This window comes from Antechinus flavipes, chromosome 1 (assembly GCF_016432865.1).
Source record: "Antechinus flavipes isolate AdamAnt ecotype Samford, QLD, Australia chromosome 1, AdamAnt_v2, whole genome shotgun sequence".
NCBI lineage: Eukaryota > Metazoa > Chordata > Mammalia > Dasyuromorphia > Dasyuridae > Antechinus > Antechinus flavipes.
The window spans coordinates 469,986,327-470,006,156 of NC_067398.1; the positions used below are offsets into that span (position 1 = coordinate 469,986,327).

The 19,830-nt window shown below is 32.9% G+C and overlaps 1 protein-coding gene across 1 annotated transcript in view; it reads right to left on the reverse strand.

Moving 5' to 3' along the window:
* Positions 1–19,830, reverse strand: part of LOC127546725 (lipoxygenase homology domain-containing protein 1-like) — a 407,210-nt gene that overhangs the window by 351,086 nt on the left and 36,294 nt on the right. Inside the window, exons 5-11 of the mRNA XM_051973697.1 lie at positions 17,377–17,463; positions 9,710–9,842; positions 6,641–6,792; positions 4,362–4,440; positions 547–622; positions 163–239; positions 30–61 (exon numbers count right to left, since the gene is read on the reverse strand). Coding sequence (XP_051829657.1) covers positions 30–61; positions 163–239; positions 547–622; positions 4,362–4,440; positions 6,641–6,792; positions 9,710–9,842; positions 17,377–17,463 — 636 coding nt within the window. The remainder of the gene's footprint in view (positions 1–29; positions 62–162; positions 240–546; positions 623–4,361; positions 4,441–6,640; positions 6,793–9,709; positions 9,843–17,376; positions 17,464–19,830) is intronic.

Genomic DNA, 19,830 nt, shown 5'->3' on the forward strand with positions numbered 1-19,830 from the left:
TACACTAAGACTCAAAACAAAACCCTTACAGCTTCTTTTCTTTGAAGTTCTAACTTCTGCCCTGTGAAGATAAACAAAAGAAAAGATTGTTAACTTTAGCAATGTCATGGTTTCTGCACTCACGATAGTAAAATCAAATTCTATAAGGTGCTCAGCACTTACTCCCAAAGAAGGTGCTATTATCACTAGGATATAGTTCTCTAATAATTTCCCCATCATCCTCTCCATGATCCAGCCATCTATGAAGAGAAAAATAACTCAATTATGTTTAGTACTTACAATGACTTAACTTTGACTCTTAGCCAAAGAAATCTAAAATAATAGAATAGATTGGCAAGAGTACTCCATTACTAATAAATATAAGGAATAGTAGGGAGAAGGAATGCAGAAAATCAATAAAAAGATAACTGATTGTCTATGTATAAATTACCAGACCCTAGGTACAATAGAAAGGGTCTAATTTTCAAATATACAAAAATTATGAACCAGAGACTCTATCACAAAGGAGCATTCTGAGTCAAATTGTATACACACATACAATGATACCTGTGACACAAGAAGGCATATTCAAGATCTGTGGTAGGGTCTTTGATCACTATGTCATCAAGAAACCAACCAGTTCCTAAATACAAATTGAAAGAAAGAAAAATATGCTGTTACTATGAATGATTAATGGATTTGGTTAATATTCAAGAATTAATGTGGTTTTAGATACAGAGCTAATGTAAAGTTCTCATTAAACAAATTTTAAATCAGTTGAAAAATTATACTTATAGAAATGATGAGCTAGATGATTTCAGAGAACAGTGTGATAAGCAGAGGCAAGAAAGCATCATATACAATAATGGTAACATTGTTCAAAAAACAACTGTGAATAACTATGTTATTCTGCAAAGAATCCATAAAGGAAGATACCATCCCCTACCAAAAGAATTTAAGTATACATACATATATATGTATGTATATATAGGGAGAGAGATACTCATCTATAAATAAATGTGTGTGAGGGGGAGGTGTATGTATGTATATATATACATACACCTCCCCCATGCATATATATACATGGAAAGATAGATAGATAGATGGCAAATGGTGACCTTCTCTAGTGTGGAGTGAGGAGAGATGAAGGGAGATAGTTTGGAATTTTAAACATAATTTTAAAAATTAAAACTAAAAAAGAAAAAACTTATTAGAAAAAACTTTAAGTAGCACATGAACAAGGTATATCAAACTTTAATTCTTACATCTCTAGCTTGATTCTTTTATGATGTATATTTTAATAAAACTTTCAAAACAGTTGAATTTGTTCAAAATCAAAATACATTTATTAAGCATCCACAATAAAGCAAAGCTTTGAGCCGGGTGCTCAATGATGCTCATAATATGATACCAAGTGCTTATTATAGGCCCAGTGAGGGACTATGTCATCAGAGAATCAACCTAATGATGCTTGAAGAAATTCATCACCAACATGAACTTAAGATGTTTTTTTTTTAAAAATCCATAGCTACTTTTGAAGATCATTAACCAAAGCATAAAAGGACTTCACTTTGCATTGATGAAGAAGGCATCCACACCAATGAAATTACTGGTCCTTTAAGCATTGAAGCATTGAGGAAAATGCATCAGAGAGGTGCAAAATACACAAAGGAGATATGAGGGAGAGATTGCATCTTGCTAAAAGTATCAAGGAAGAATGTGGAAAACATTTTAAAGTGGCTAGGAAATAATAGCATAAAATGCATTAAACATGCTAGCCCTAAATTCCTATTAAAATATGCCTTGCTTCAAACATATGGACGCAAAAGTTATGAAAGATGAAACTTAAGTGTGATTTTTTAAAAATATAAAAATAAGACTACCAAAAGATAAATGGTCATTGGATACAACCAAAGAATTCTCAAAAGGATAATTATAAAATCTTAAGCAAGAAGAAGAAGAGGAGGAGGAGGAGGAGGAGGAAGAGGAGGAGAAATTTTACAAAACAACTCAGAAGTTAAATTTCATACCCAGCAAATTAGTGAAGATGAGATAAGATTCAAATGATGAATATAGGGGAGCTGTTATGACAGGCACACTACTTTGGGACTTCTCTGACTTTTCTTCCATTCTTCCACATCAGGTATCCTCCTCCCCTCTCCCCCTTCTTCCCCCTCCAAAGAATACACAAATGTCTTTTGTGTGTTGTCTTTCCTCTTTAGATTATAAGCTCCTTCAGGGCAAGAAATGTCTTTCTTTTTGTATTTGCATCCCTAGCACTTAATACAATGTCTGGCATATAGTAAATGCTTAATAAATGTTAATTGATTGGTTGGTTGTTAATACAATGAGTTGTGGTTTGGTACAATCACTCTACAAATCTATTTGTAATTATGTTAATTAAAAACTAAAGCCAGTGCTGAGTAGATATATAGTGCAGGGTGATCAATGACAAAAAGAAAAGCTCTACATGTACCAAAAAATTATTGCAGCACTTTTTATGGTAACAAAGATCTAGAAGCAAAGGAGATACCCATAAATTTGGAAATGGTTAAATAAATTGTAATAAAGTATGTGACATAATTGTATTATGCTGTAAGAAATGATAAGCAAAATAAAGAGAAACATCAAAATATTTATGTGAACTATTAAAAATAATCAAAGCCAGGAGAAAAAAAATTAAATAATGACAACAGTACCTTAAAGGAAAAGAATGATAATCACAAAACAATCAAAATTGCATATTACAAAATTATAGAGCAAAGGGTTAGCCCCCCAAAAAAGATAAAGAGATACATTCCCCCTGCTATTTTTGTAGAAGCAGGAGTCCTTGGTGTGAAACATTGCATATAACATCAAAAATTTTATATATTGATAAGTTTTACTATTTTCTCTCTCTTTGTTTTAATAAAAGTGGCTCTCTGAGAAGAGGGAATAAAAATGAAAATGAAAACAAAATGCATCAGTAAAAATAGATTATGGTTTTATTACAAGTTTCAATATTTTAGCTTTTAAAATATACTGAAAGTTACTAAAGATAAAAGCTAAAGATATTCCTTAAAAATATTTTCATATTACACAAAACGTTATGAATTAATGGATAAGTAATCAATATGAATAATGTCAATAATATTAATACTATTTAGCATTTAGAGAATTGCTTTAAAGATTGCAAAGTGTTCACACATATCTCATTTAATCCTCACTGCAACCTTGAGAGGCATGTATTCCCATTTTATAAATAAGGAAAAAAGATACTAAGTGAAATATCTGCAAACAACATCTCAGTGTCTGAGACAGGATTTGGTGTCAAGTTTTCTTGGTTCCAAGATCATTGACCTATTTACTGATACTTCCTAGCCATCCATGAGGTTATGGGCAAGTCATCATTACCCTCTGAGACTGTTTCTTCAACTGTGAGATGAAGAGAATACCTATAGAGTGGAACTCAGGGGATTGTTGTGAGATTCAAATTTGATAATGTACATAAAATATCTTACAAACCTTTAAGTGAGGTATGAACTAGCATCATCATTACTCAAATCTCTCCAGACTATAAACCCACTTTATATTCCTCACACTGCATTCAGGAACAAAAGAGGAAATAATGACCTCTGTAAGATCAGCCTAACCTATATAATGGTGACAAATGTCACAGTCCCACCACCTGTAGCTATGAACTTCACAATTTAATCTTGGATTTCTGATGTCGATCAAGTTCATCACTTCAGGATTCAGATAAAATGATCTTCCCTTATACACAGAATCAATATATAATAGATGGCATCAGGCAATATCAGGCACTCGTCAAAATATAAATACTTTTACAAATCATAATTAAGATTCAGTAACTAGTTTTCAATTTCTTTCCCTTTGAAATCCAGCTTTAGGTAATTTGGAGTTTTAAATGATTGGTGTTTAAGAATCAAGCATATAATGTTCTATATAGAAAAAAAATTATCTGAAATTTTTTATTAGAATCCTATTGAAATTATAGAGCCATTTTCAGGAAATTAGCACATGAAATTCTCAGAAAGGAAAGCACCAGAGTGTATAGTATTTTTGAGGTCAATTTCATAAGAGTTTATGAGATCTACCTATTTATAAGGTGTCCATTTTATTTTTCTTTATTTCTTTTTCTTTTTTTTCTTTGTTAAAAAATATTTAGGGGAGGAAATGTCTAATTTTTCTGTCTAAAATCTAACAAACATTTGGAAAGGTTACTTAGGCTTTAGACAATAAGAAGTTAAATTGCTTTGTTTATAAACACAAAATATCTCAGCCATATTACTGGGCATCAATATTTTGAGAAACACAAGGTATTCTTACAAATGCAGTAGAAACTGGTCATTACTTGGTATTCCTATGTAGAAATTTCTCACCTGAGCCAAGTCCATCGTGTGCTATAACAATCTTGTACAAATACCCAAGATGCACAGCTTCAAGGGAGAAAATGTCAGTCTGCAATCAATCAATAAAAGCATAATGAGATCTAGTGATATTTCCAGCTTTCTAACACTGGAAAGGAAGGTAATATTAAAAAGGTAATGAAAAATTGAATTCATTGACATGATTCTAATAAGATGGAAAATAACAGAACAAAAGAACAATAGAATTTTATGAGTATAACCATGTTTTCAAATATTTATTTTTTCTCATTTTATCAATGCATAAATAATAAAGATATATAGGTGTTAATTATATATAGATATAATTACATAAGTAATTATGCTATAATAATGCATAATTTCTTCAAATGTTTAAAAGTTTATCTTTATTTCAGCACTGCAGTCTTTACCTCAAATATAATGCTATTAGATCAATATAGATTACATCAATCCAAAGTAATTTCAAGGAACTAAATATGCATAATGAAACATTTTTTGCTGTGGTCAATATGTTTTGCTTAACTGTATATGTTTGTCAAAAAAGTTTGGGGGTTTTCCCAGTGGGTGAAGTTAGAAAAGAAAGAAAACAAAAGCTTCTTAATTTTTAAAAATAAAATTTAATTTAAAGTAATTTTATAGCTTTGACACAAATGAGGGCAGAACTTAAGTGAGAAAGATTATAGTTCTTTCCAATCCTGAATTGCTGTTACATTCAAAAACAGACATGCTTACCTTGTTGTGGTTTGTACATGTACAAAACAGGAAAAAGTGAAAGATACTTTTATATGAAAATCAATACAACAATTTGGTTCTGGCTTAGGTCCTGAGAAGATATAAGTCTATTACTGGTTGACCAGAAAACTAAGATGAAAATGAAATATTTACAAGATTCTCTCTCTCTCTCTCTCTCTCTCTCTCTCTCTCTATATATATATATATATATATATATATATATATATATATATGTGTGTGTGTGTGTGTGTGTGTGTGTGTGTGTGTGTGTGTGTGTGTGGTATTGATGGGACAAAGGGCATGTATAGTTTAATAGTTTGGAGGGTATATTTCAAATACCTTAGCAGAATGGTTGAACCAATTCACAGTTTCACTAGCAGTACATTTCCCTATTTTCCTACAACCCCTCCAGCCTTTGTCATTTTCCTTTCTTTGTCATCTATGCCAATCTGATGAGTGTAATGTAAGAATGTCAAAGTCCTTTCAATTTGCATTTTTGTAATTATTCATGATTTAGAGTATTTTTTCCATAAAGTTATTGGTATCTTATATTTCTTCCCTTGAAAATTACCTGTTCGTATCAATGGATCATTTATCAATTGGGAATGACCCTTGTTCTTATAAATTTGAAACCATTTCTAATATATCTTGGATATAACATCTCTATCAGAGAACCTATCATAAAGATTTGTTCCAATTACATGTTTCTCTTCTATATTAACTATATATGATTTGTTTGGAAAGAAACTTTTTTATATTTTTATATAATCAAAATTGTCTATTTTATCTTGTGTGATCCTATCATTTGTTTAGTTAGGAACTCTTTCCCTATTTACAGATACAAAAGGTAATTTCTATGTTTTTTTCTCTAGATTATTTATAATGGAATCTTTTATATTTTGGTCATATATTTATTTGGAACTTATCTTGCTATGTGGGGTGAAGGGTTACTCTTCAATATTTCAAAGATCTATGATTTCACTTCTGCTTCTATTAATGTTAACTCATAGCTCCTCCACATATTAATAGACAATTTAATGAGTTATTAGAACAAAAAAAAAAAATCATGTCATGGCCAAACCTGTGTTGAGGCTATTCCTCAAACTTGGCTATCTTGAGCTTCAGATGCTATGTTACCCATCTCCAGGAATATAAACAAACCTTTTCCAGATAGAAAGTAAATTCTAATGCCTGTGCTCCACTGTCATAACCTTAAAGAACTCAAAGAACCCTTCAAGCCTAAGGAGGAATGAAAGCTGAGTTTTACTGGAAGAACAAACACTCAGAAGAGCTAAAAGCAAAATGCTTTGTGAAAGATCTTTTTTGCTTAATAAAATGAATGCAAATACAGAATGCAATTAAATATAGCATTAAATTTACATCATACATTCATTACCTAGTAATAATTATTATATATTCACAGTGAACAATAAATGTTAAAACAAATATGCAGACAATAATTATTCCCAGCCGTATAACATAAAGATAGGGTATTTTGAAAAAAAAAAAAAGATTCAGTTAAATGGATTTTGTTCACTCACTTGTCCTTTTAAAAATTTCTTGGGGTTCTTTGATCTAAACAGTTGCCTGGAACCTGTATCTCCTTTCTCTCCATAGATAGAAATGTAGACTCTGGATTCTGTCCCAGCATTCCACCGTTCTCCTGTTGTCACACGGACCTCATACACTGTCACTGATGAGAAAAGGAAACTATGTTTTACATCCCAAACATTGCTGACTTGAGAAAATCATATGGAGGTAAGGGAGTGGGGGGAATCACCTATATCCATCAAATATAATGGGTACTAGTGCAGAGTTTGCATTTTCATAAGAAATGTTTTCTAGTATAAAATGCAATGAAGTAAAACCTTGTTTTGATTGCATGAATATTTTCCCTGGTTGTCACAATGGGAAATGAAAATTGAAATCCACTATAAATGAATCACAGTTTAGCACTAAAGCTCCATTTGGAGTAATTACAAGGCAAAATATTTTTCTTTAAAAAAAAAAAATCTGTGTAAATCTAAGATCCCAGGTACTTTGCAGCACATATTACATAGAGGTACCAGAGCACTTAGCAAGTACTAATTGTTAGAAGAGAGATTACTTTCATTTTTCAGACCTGCCAATATGCTTAGTCTGCCCTAAAATATGAACAACCTCCCACAGAACTGTGTTTATTTCATTTACTTTTTCCAAATAGATGCTGTTGCTTGAATGTGCCATAAATAGTAGTTGTGGATCACCCTTATGACCATAGTCAGAATGACAATTCTTTTACTTTCAATGTGGGAATTTAGAAAATAAATAGATAAGAAAAATAAACTAGCTTCAGAATCTCCCTTAATATAGTCACACATGCACCCTGTAAATTGAAATAGATGATGGTTATTTCATTAAAGTAGCACTCTAGGGGGCAGTTAGATGGTGAAGTGGACAGAATACAAGTCCTAAGGTCAGCTGAGTTCAAATCTGTCCTCAGATACTTAACACTTACTAGCTGTGTGACTCTGAAGCAAGTCACTTAACCCCAATTGCCTCAGCAAAAATAAACAAACAAAAACGGCATGCCATCTGAAAAAAACAGAAACATATATGTCTTTGCTCACAACGTGAGCCATACTTTTTTGTAAAAGCATCTTGAAGCATACATTTCAAACACCAGGAGAGCAGATAAACATTTAATATTTTCTGGCCTAGTTGACCAAAAAAAAAAAATTATCATATATATGGCACCAATTTTAGCTAAACACTTGTGGATAAAATTGAAACATCAAGCAACCTAGAAAAACTAGGAGTATGTTCAACAATAAATCTAACAAATGGAGACAAGTATTAAATAGTTTCCATCTTTAAGAATACAGAAAATGGGGGTTTATTTTTAGTATATACACTTGAAGTGTATATTTCACACTAAAGAAAAGGAAGGGAACATGCAGATATATTGCTGCTATTGCTATTGCAAACAGAATGACCTGGGAAAAAGTATCAAGTATAATTTCTCTCTTGCTGAGGCATCTAAGCATTAAAAAGGATAATCTAAGCATGATTTCTGTACTTTTCCTCTTGGCAAACAAGATTATTCAAAACTCTTCAACTGAATCTTAATTTCAGTAGCTTAGGCAACGTCTAAGGACAAGAAAAAGAATTCAATTGTCCTTATAACCATATAATGAAATGAGTAAGAAAAGATTCTTAACTCCATATAACAAATTTCTTCCCTGGCCATCTTTCCCACTTACTAGTAATAAAGTGAATGAAAACAATTAGGGGCACAGTTTTGCCTGAAGTAAAACTAAATGTCATCATGATATTCCTTTTAGGCCTTACTTATAATTCTCTTTTATGTATTTCTTTGGAAGATTGGAAAATCCAATTTTCAATAGGATGAAGCTTGAAATGGTGGGGAGAGGGGAAGGATTAGCTCTGCATCATCACCAATATCATCATCTCCCAAAGCTCCAGTTTTGACAGTTTTCCACTTCTCTTTTCTCTCTTTCCCCAAATGGAGAGCAAGAAGAAGAAGCAAATGATGTCAAAGTGGTTTAAGTCAAAGTGATTAAGTCCATGTGTGTATTATTGATTAAACATAGCTATGGCAGTATATAGGATGCAGAGTGGCAAAGTATGTCTCTGAATGAGAAAAGCAAGGTATAGTAGAGAAAGCAATGGATTTGGGTTTGAATTTCACATCTAATACTTCCTAGATGTTGTGAACACAAGGAAGTTATTTTTCCTTTCTAGTCCTTAGCTTCTCCTTCTGTAAAATGATAGTAATATTAACCACATATTTACCTTAAAGGACTACTGTTAGGATCAAATTAAATTAAGGCATGTAGAGTGCTTTGCAATTTTTAAAGCATTTTGCAAATATCAGTTATTATTATAAAAAAAAGGCATTGCCTAGTGGAACCTTCAAATCTTTATTGGTATTAAAGATTTCACTACAAACTTCTATGAGATAAAATTTCTCTGTATCACCCCTCTCATTTATCTCTTTCTGTGTCTGTTTATCTCTTACTCTTTTTCTCACAGCCTCTCTTTCTTCTCTTTTATCTGTCCCCTTTTTGCACTTGCTCTTTTTCTCTCGCTCTCTCCCTGCCTGTAGTTTTTGCTTCTGTTTCTCTATCTATCTCAATCTCTTCCTCCCCCTTCTCTATCTATGTTAGTCTGTCTCTCTTCCCCATTCCCTCCCCTTCCTTCTCTGTCTTTGTCTCTATTTCTATCTCTAGTCTATCTCCATCTCTATATATGCCTCTCATCTTTCTCTCTTTATCTTTCTCTTTTCTCTCATTTCTCTCTCTCTCTCTCTCTCTCTCTTCCTGTTTCTTAGGGATGATATTGCATGTGGTTCTGATAAGAGCAACTTTCATGTAGCTTTTTCAATTCCCTCTAAAAACCAAGCACCAGATTTTTATTCAAGAGCCTTTGAGCTTCCCGTCATCATCTTCACACAATGCTGCCCCCCTAAGAATCAAATATTCTAGCATGTGAGTCAGTGTTTTTAAAGACTGGAAGACATAACAATTGTTAGCAAGAACAGGTAAGAAGTCACTTGGCTTTGGCAGTCAAGCATTGCCAGTTCTGTTTAAAGTTTTATCTTTCCTTACCTGGAAGGATTGGCTGGCCTTTTTGAAAAACAGGCAATTCCCGACAGATTTCTCCATCCTCTCGATCTTGAGCCAACCAGCGGCAAACAGGGATATGAAATTTTTCCCCTGAGAAAAGATTCTGCAATTTTATCTGGAATGGCAACAATATGATGCATGGAGGAGATGTAATATAATAAAATGACAGTATTTGATAAACTGTCCCTCCCCAAAATGCATTGAAATCTTTAATTATATTTAACACATCAGGGATTTCACCATTTGAAGAAGTGAATAATGATACCTTTTTTGCACATCCATGCCAACTAGAATGGCAATCCTTTTAGCTTCACAAAGGCACTATCTTCAGTAAAATATGCCAATTTACATCTAAAGCATTGCATATTGTCTAGTCCTCCGTACCTGGAGAATATTTTCTCATCTCTACAATACAGACTCATATAACTAGAGCCAGAAGGAACTTTAGAAGTCATCTAGTGTATCTTTTGTTTTACAAATGAAGAATACTGAGATCTAGGGATGTTAAATATTTTGTCCAAGGTCACACAGGTAATAAGCATGAATAGAATGATTCTCTAACTTAAGAACCAATATTATATCCATTCTGCCATTCTCTTCTCTACCATTACAATCTTCTTATTCCTTACTTCACAATCCAGAGACATTGTTGTTCCTCATACAAAACACTTCATTTCTTAAATTCTAGCAATATAAGCCTAAAAGCAAGTCAGTTCCTGACCTCAAGGAACTTCCATTTAAAGGAGGAAATAATTCACATTGTAAGATACAGCAGCAGTATAACTAGGCTCACTAATCTTAAGATTGTAGTGTCAAGGCAGATGCCAGGATTTGGGTTTCCAGAAGGAAAAAGACCAGGAAGATGAACTAGTATCATATCTGTCCATCTCCTAGCTTGTGAACTCTATGAGAATGGAAATTAATTCTTGTAATGTTTGTATTACCCTTAAGACATTAGCCATAAAATGAGCTTAATAAATATATGTTGAGGATGATGACAATGACTTCAAGACAAGAAGGGACAACCACATTGGAGAATCAATGCCAAAATAGCAAATAAAGACAAAATGAATATTCAGTTTAAAAAAAATAAAGTTATAAATCTTGTTCTGGAACATTATGTAACCCTGGGCAAATTGCTTAACCTATGTCTCAGCATCCCATCTTCATAATGGATATGGTAATAGTTGCCCCCTATCAATCTCATGGGGTTAGCAAGAAGACTAATTATAACTTTGGAAAAAATTGCTTTGTCCTACTGTGAGAGCAGAAAGGCAAGTTATTATTACTATAGATATTCATGTATTAAATTGACATCACATTTCTAAATCTTACACAATATAAAAAAGTATCAATGTGATGTGAAAATCTAGGAAGTAATTCTTCATTTTGAGCTCTAATAGCTTTATCCTCTCTCTTCATAAAGTTAGATAAGCTTTTCATCCTGCTTCAGGCTTCTTCAGACTTTAGTCTAAGATGATGATTTTATTAACTGCCATATATTCTTTCTGCTAATGGAATAAACAATCTGTTCTTGTCTCCTATGAATTTTTCATTAATTTTCTCACATACTATGACACCACACAGAAATAAAATATTTGCCAGGCAAATTACCAAGGATTTGCATAGCAGGTTATTTTGCATTTTAGATTTTTTTTCACTTTACAACATAATTTATCTCTCAAAATGTAAAAATAATACACCCAACATAAAAGAGGTAAAAACAGGGTCAAGAGGTAGCAGAATCTGTGGCACTGGTGATATTCATTTATTGAGAATCACAAAAATAAGGCAGATTTTTAATTGTGAAAAATATGAAAATAGAAGACCCCATTGTCTTCTATTGAAATAATGAAAAGTACTCCTTTCTGCCAGAATTCATAAGAAAAATGATCTGAAGAAAGAAAGGGGATTTTTTAAGGAGGCTATAGACCAGAAAAAAAGTGACAAAAAAAGGGGGGGATGAGATCCCTGAAATACGTGGCACTAAGCTAGATATGGAGGTAGTGAGGTGATAACTATGGGCAAGTTATTTAATCCTATTAACCTCTATTTCTTCATCTGTAAAAATGCACTAGAGAAGGAAATGGCAAACCACTGCAGTATCTTTGCTCTCCCCCAAAAAATGGGGTCACAAAAAGTTGGACATGTTTGAACAATAATATAAGTAAGTTTTGAGATTCTTCCCATGGAGTGAGAAGTTAGAACTTCTTAAGAATAATGTCCTACTTGTGCTCCAAGACATGCCTCACAGGTGCCTTTAGAAGAGAGGTTATCCAGTTATAAATTTTAACAGGAAGAATAGATAAGTAATAAGTTGATATTGTCTTTCTCTAAAGGTTGGTCATTTGTTAGTATGAAAATAAATCTGGTGCTTTCCTCATGCACAGATAGTATTAAGAAGGGAAAAAAATTCTATTCTTTAAAGACTGCAAAGCATTCTCTTTAACTTAATTTTATTTGAGTCTAACAATAGCCTTTTAAGACTATCATAATTATCCCCATTTTACAGATGGGGAAATTGAGGCTCAGAAAGGAGAAATAAAGTAATAACCTAGAAGGCTCTGCTAGGGATTATGACCTCTTTGGGAAAAAAGTTAATACCTTAGAGGTACAGGTGGTATTCTCAACTTTTAGAGACAGCTAGCTTCCTTACAACTGTATGACAAGAAAAAGAAGAAGAGAGGAAGAAGGGGTGGAAGGAAGGAAAGGGAAAGAGGGAGAGTAGAGGAGTGAAAAGAGAAGAGAAATGGGGAAAGGGAAAAAAGGGGCAGAAACAGAGAAACTGAAACAAGATTGAGGTGGTAAGACACAGAGAGGAAAACCAAATCTAACATTTAAAAGATCTTTTACCTGAAAAAGAAAACTTAATACAGAGGGTTTTGTACTTTACAAGTAAACACAGTGTTATCAATTAAGATAAATTGTAGGTTGCAAGTAAGCCAGAATCTTTGAAGATGCTTCTGTCATAAATTCCTCAAATTATTTCACATTCCTGTTATTAAGTTTACTGTTTAATTAAGAGCTGCAATTTTTAAATATCTTTATCAATAGAAAACTAAGAGAGAGCTCTGAGACTTAGTAGACCAGTCTACAATGGCTGGCTACTCCTAGTGATTCATAGGAGAACACATAATTCAGGCAGAATGAACCTAGAAGGCTCTGCTAGGGATTATGACCTCTTTGGGAAAAAAGTTAATATCTTAGAGGTATAGGTGGTATTCTCAACTTTTAGAGACAGTCAATTAGGGACTTCAGAAAATAAAAAGAGATTTAGGAAGTCTAAGAATGAGATTAGGATTTCTGAACCATATTTTAAGATATAAAAATAATGGACTCTCGGACAGAAATAAAGTAATAAATTCTTATAACCTCAAAAATTTTAAATTGAAAAAGGAAGTTGAAGGGAGAAAACTCTTGCTTCAGCATAATAATAATAAACAGTGAGCTTTTTTATAAGACTTTTTCAGTTTGAAAAGTGCTTTAAAAATATTATCTCATTATATCATCACAATAACCCCAGGAGGCAGTTGCTATTACTACCCTTATTTTACAGGTAAGTGAGGACAAGGTTAAGTGATATGACTAGGGTCATGCAGCTAGTATGAGGACAAATTTGAACTCAGCATTTCCTGAATTGTAGACTTAGTGCTTTATCCACTGAGCTACATAGCTGCCTGTTCATACTACAATATATCATGATCTGGATAAATCATTCTTCATCCATTAGATTTTTTTCTCATGTATAATTAATCCAAAACCCTTTAAGTGATCATAGATTTCACTTAGAGGATACTACAGTGTTCCATGGCTTTGTGAAATCAGGACAGTGCCATCTGCATAAAAAATATCTGTAGAACCTTACTAAGCACATTGAATTTTTCTCTTTATTTGAACTCTGCACTGAACCAATATCCAAGACAGTTGCTAAATCCTGCTTATTTTCTCACACATTTATCAATAATGTTTATGATACATATATAGATTATTCTCATAAAGATTTTGTAGAAATGGGAAAATAGGCATATTATTCTTTACTGATCTTTTTCCAACTATGAATTTCCAGTAATAACCATATCCATGATTTTTTTTAAATTACTTGGTTTCTCTGTTAAAAACCTTCAATGTCCTTAAAAATGGTTTGCATCTAGCATGGACCTTCTCTATGTTATTGCTCTGGCCTAGTTGCTTTTCTGATTTTCTTTAGTGCCACTTCTAATTACTCATGAAGCACAATAAGGGTTCTGATGTTATTGTCCAAATATGTTGTTTCATCTGTCACTAAAAATCAAACTAAGACCTGTTAAATGGTTTAGCTTGAAAAATTAAAGGTCTTCCATTGAATCCAGGGCCATCTTCAGTCATCCTGATTTATATCTAGCCACTGGACCTAATGGGTTCTGGAGGAATAAGTAAAACTGGGGATTTTGGACAGTCCACCCTCACTCAATTCTAGTTCATTTGCATATCATGGCATCACCTCCCAATGTTATGATCATCTTTGAGAACAATAATGGAGAAAATAGTTTGTTAAAAATATGTTGGTATGGCTTTTCCATTTTTTCATCACTTTTTTATTTTCCTTCTGATTGAATCCTTTAGCACTCACTTGATGATATGATTTGATGGGGCCTATTGGCAAGCTTTCTATAAACTTGTGTTGTGCTTTTTTTTTTCCCCACCAAAACACCACAAAGTTTTGTAAGAAGAATTTCTATAATCCACCATATTAAAATCCTCCAGTTTTTTTAACATACAGATTTGTAGTCTAAATTGTCATTGTCCTTGGCTACCATATCTCCACTTAAAGGTAGTTCTAGGTTCTTTTGAACTCATTGTGGTAAATGCTGCCTTCATTAAATATTTTCAGGAAATGATAAAATAGAATGTCAATATATTTTATTTTATCCATTTTTCATTTTTCAGAAATCATCAATAACTTATCTAAATAGGTCATGAAAGTTATATATTTTTTATTTTAAATCATATTCTTTTAAATTTATTCTTCCTAATTTATTGATTTTTTTTTGTTATTGGTTCTTTTGTTTGCTCTATCATATTGATGTCTGTACACAGACATCTAATTAAGAAATCATTCTAACTGATAATCATTCATATCCTGTTACTCAGATATAGAGAAATGTGTTGTATATATGTATGTTTTCTATATTTCTGGTTTTTCTCATGTCTAGTGACTACAAGCTCTCTTGGAAAAAAAAATTATGCTATTAGGTATGAAGCATTTGGGAAATCTATAAATCTTTGACCTCTATCATTTTTAAATTCTGATTCATATTTCTTTTTGGTGGTTGTCTCAATGTTCAGTATTAGTCTATCACTTCCCTGTCAGGAGATGGGCAACATGTTCCTTCATAAGTTCTTTGGAATTATGGTTGGTCATTATGTTGATCAGAGTTCCAAAGTCATTCAAAGTTTATTGTCTTAATATTATTATTATCATATAAACTGTTCTACTGGTCCTACTCGCTTTACTTTTCCTCAGTTCATAAAAGTCTTCCCAGATTTCTTTTGAAACTATCCTCTTCATAATTTCTTAAACACAATAGTATTCTGTCACATATGATATCTTGTCCAGTCATTTCCTAATTGATGGATATTTTCTCTCATTTTAATTTTTTGCCACCACAAAAAAGCTATTATAATTTTTGAATATATGGATTCTTTTCCTCTTTCTGTGATTTCTTTGAGATATAAATCTCAAAATAGTATTACTGGGTCAAATGAGCATGGTTCCTAATTACTTTCCTGAGTAGTTGAATCAATCTACAATTACCTAATAATGCATGAATGTACCCGTTTACCATATACAACATGACATCTGTCATTTTCTTTTTTTTTTGTCAGCTTTGCTAAGTTGTTGGGTATGAGACAAAACCTTAAAGCAGTTTTAATTTGCATTTCTCTTATTATTGGTGATTTAGCAAATTTTAATATTGTTTGGCTCTGTTTATATCCTTTGACTATTTCTCAAGTGAGGAATGGCTGAGTCACATTTTCTAACAATTCTGCCACTTTCTCTTTTGCCCACCTATGCATTTAAATCATTGATTGGCAAAGTAAATAACTGATTTAATCTGGAGGCTCTCTCTAATAAAGTTATTTGTAGAACTTCTCTATCTGATAATTTCCTATGAGAGATTTTTGCATAATCTTCCACTATGGAAATCTTTTTGAATAATGAGTAACAAAAAGTACAATATGATATTACCAAGAACACATTATATTTCTGTTGCCTTGGAATATGCAGTAAAATCAATGTTCCTGTTCTTTTCTTTGTACTTCTAAGGAGAACGTATAAATCACCTTTCCATTTAGCTAAATTGTCCTTTTGTCTTCTACCTTCATTTATAACAAGAATGTCAAGTTGATATGATCCAATTCTTCTCCCTATTCATTGGATAAGAATTATACATTTTGAGTAGATACGGTTAAATTAGCATTTATAAGTGAAATTATTAATATCATCTACGCCTATTCTTCTACTGTGCTACCATCTCTGTAGAAGAGGAAGGAGAATACAGGATGAGAGTCATTTTATGTTTTTCTTTCATGTGTTGCCATGATCAAACAACTCATCACCAAGTGGTCATCCTACTGATGATATATATCTCGGTACTTATCAGGGCTGATCTCCAGAAAAAAACTCATAATATAATTAGGGTCACATTTGAAGCTATATGAACTTGCTAGAACTTGCATTCTTTTGGACACATAGTAGTTATGTGACTGGAGAAATTCACTTGATTTCTTAGTGCTACCAGATAATGCTAAGATTTAAAGTTATAGTCAAATTCCTAATTTACATCATTGGAAAGAATCCCTCAACTGGAAGAGACCACATACAAATGAAGTCACAAATCTCTATAATAACAACAAAAATTCACACCACTAAGAAATATTTTTCCCCCCAAGATGACATGAATGTCAATGAAGCAGCAAGATGGTATACTGGATAGAAGGCTAGACTTGGCATATTAACAAAATCTGAAGTTCAAATCCCACCTCAAATTGCCACTTAGCTGGACAAGTCACTTCACTTCAGTCAATCTCAGTTTTGTCTTTTGTAAAATGAGAATAATAATAGCACCTGCATCATAGGGTGAGGATCCGATGAAATAACATGGATAAAGTGCTTTGAAAATTTTAAGATGTAAAAAAAAAAAAATAGAAAAATTTAAAATGGTAGCTACTGCTACAAACAGGCAACTGGGTAGTTCAATAAACACAGCACTGAGCCAAGAGTCAGGAACACCTGAATTCTAATCTGATCTGAGATTTACTAGTTCTGTGACTTGGTCATTTAACTTCTTGGTCATTTTACCTCTGTTTCCTTAATCCAGTGATAAAGGAAATGGAAAACCCCTCCAAAATCTTTGCCAAGAAAACTCCATGGACAGTAAGGTACATGGGGTCACAAAGAATCAGATACAACTGAAGGACTGAATAATAATAATTACAATGCTAGTTATGATCATGAATGTGTAGTACAGCTTCTTCAGGGCAGTTTTTTTTTTTTAATGATTAATAGAAAAAGCTGATCTGAGACAATGTAGTCTCTCAGTCACTAAAAGGAAAGAAAAACAATTTTTGCTGTCATAGCAGGATAGCCAAAAATTGTGTGTTCTTACCTCTTTACAATGCCAGGCAGGAGAAAGACCAGAATTACTGTGGCCGATGCGTATCTTATGGAGCTGTCCAATATTTCCGGTCTTCAGCTGTCAGAGAATCCCAAAAATAGACTTGGTGATCAATTCACAAAAGTCATGGGAAAACAACTCATGTACTTACTACCTTACTTTCTAAGGCTATGTCTGATATGTAGAGTGGCAGGATCATTATAGATCTTTTTTATACCATAATTTTCACTGGAGCAATGAACCATAGAAAAGAGATAATCACAGTTAGTCTTGATGCCGTATGGAAAAATCATAATCAATAGGTTCAATCAAGAGGAATGATCAGAATGCTTCTATGATGATGCTGCCTCCTCTCTCAGGACTGTATAAGTTAGTAGATTGTCTGAATATAAAAAGGTTAGTTGTACTTGACAAATAGAACCAGGTAGAGGAGAAAATATGGTCCAATTTGGCCAGATCTGAGGTCTCTAATCGTTCTCCGCCTTGGTTCCAGGACTTTCATAGTTCCCTTGGTCTTTTTTTGGTAAACTTTTTTAAAAAATATAATTTCTAATTTGTGGGATGAAACAACCATTTCCATAACATAGCTTATTTTTTAAAAAAGATGAAGGCACATAAAACTGCAAATCTATTATATACAACTTGCTATTTCTTTAAAATATAATAAAGTTGTCATATTTTTTTTCCTTTTTTCTCTTCCCTTTCCCTGACTCTGCCCTGCCCTTGAGATAACTACTATTAGACACAAATAAGTATACATGTATTAATATAAATTATTCTTATATTAATCATTTCTTTCTCTAATTATAGATAGTATCTTTCTTCGTATGTCCTTTATTTTTAATTTGTTTATTCATAATAGTCAAAATGACTTAGTCATTCAAAATTGTTCTTAGAGTATCCTTTAAACCATGATTATTCACAGCCTCCTATAGGAGTAAGGAGAAGCTGGAGCTTGCTCAGACTTCATTTAAGCATTTTGTTGCTACAATTATAATCTGATTCTGGATTGTAGATATGCTGACCCTAGTTTTGGACTCTAGCTGCTCCTGTCTATGACTTTAGAGTCACTGGATGATGATCTTGGCTTTGACATCCTGCTGCTCTTCTTACTCTTGCCCCGACCTTGGTGTTTTCAAATGGTGTTGATTTTGCCTTTTCCTTATCATTATGCTAGAATCTAGGACTTAAAACTCTTTCCCTGGTCCACGCAACAATCCTGGGATTTCTTTGCTTGTAGCAATGCCCTTCTCCCATGATCATTCATTCTTATCTTACCCTGATTTTTAGTTGTCCTCCAGAATCCACCCAAAACACTCCTCACTGAGTCCATACTAAAGGATGATGATCCCGAGTGCAATAAAAGCAGTTTGCAAGTATGGATAGCAACAATATTTCTCTGGCTCTGCTCAGTTCTAATCTGCGATTGATTTTCCTCAGCCCCTGTCTAATACATTAAGTTGGCTGGGTATTTAAAATGGAATTTGAAGCCTTTCACTATCTGACCAGCATATTTTATAGGGTTGTTTCACTTTATTCCTCTATTGTTGCTTCATGCCAGTAAAACTTAGCCTGTTTGCTGAATTTGGCATTCCATCTCCAACTTCCATTGGCTTTGTATAAGCTTTTTTCCCATTATTGGAAAGCATTCCTTCAATTTCTCTCAGAATCTCTGGCTTCCTTCAAGATTAAGCTTATGTATTACAATCAACAGATCTTGTCCTGATACTGAGCCCCTTAATTATTAAATACTATAATCCCTCAAATAATATTTATATACATCTTTGTGTTCCTGTCCTTCTCCACCCTAACTTCCATTTACAGCAGAATGTACTAGTTTTGTATTCTTGCCATGCAACATAGTACCTTGCTCATAATAAGCATTTGTGGAATAGAATTATATTTATGATTTCTGTGTTGAAGAAGGAAATGACACAGTACTCCAGTATCTTTGTCAAGAAAACCCCAAATGAGGTCATAAAGTATCGGACAAGACTGAAATGCCTGAATAACAAGAGGTTTCTGTATTTATTTCTTCTTTGTCACCCCAAAGATCCTAATCTCCAAGTATGCATGATTTTACTTTGCTTGGGGCATTCTTCAATTTATCCTATATATAACTGATTTATCCATAGTTGTCTGTATGTTTTCACCCATGTTAGAATATAAGCACCTTGAGAGCAGGAATATTAATCTTTACTTTTCTTTCTATCTGCAGCACATAGTATAATGCCTAAAATAGAGCACACTTAAATAATGCTTGACAACTATAACTGATTTGTCCCTTAACTGTGACTGCCCTAAACATGACAGTTCTTGAAAAAGAATATTAATCAGACCCTGATGGTGGCTCCTCATTAAGAAATAGCATAAATGTGATCAATTAAGCAGCCCTCTCCAGTTGTCGTCTCTTACCATATTGTGTCCTTTTACTATTTTTTGTTA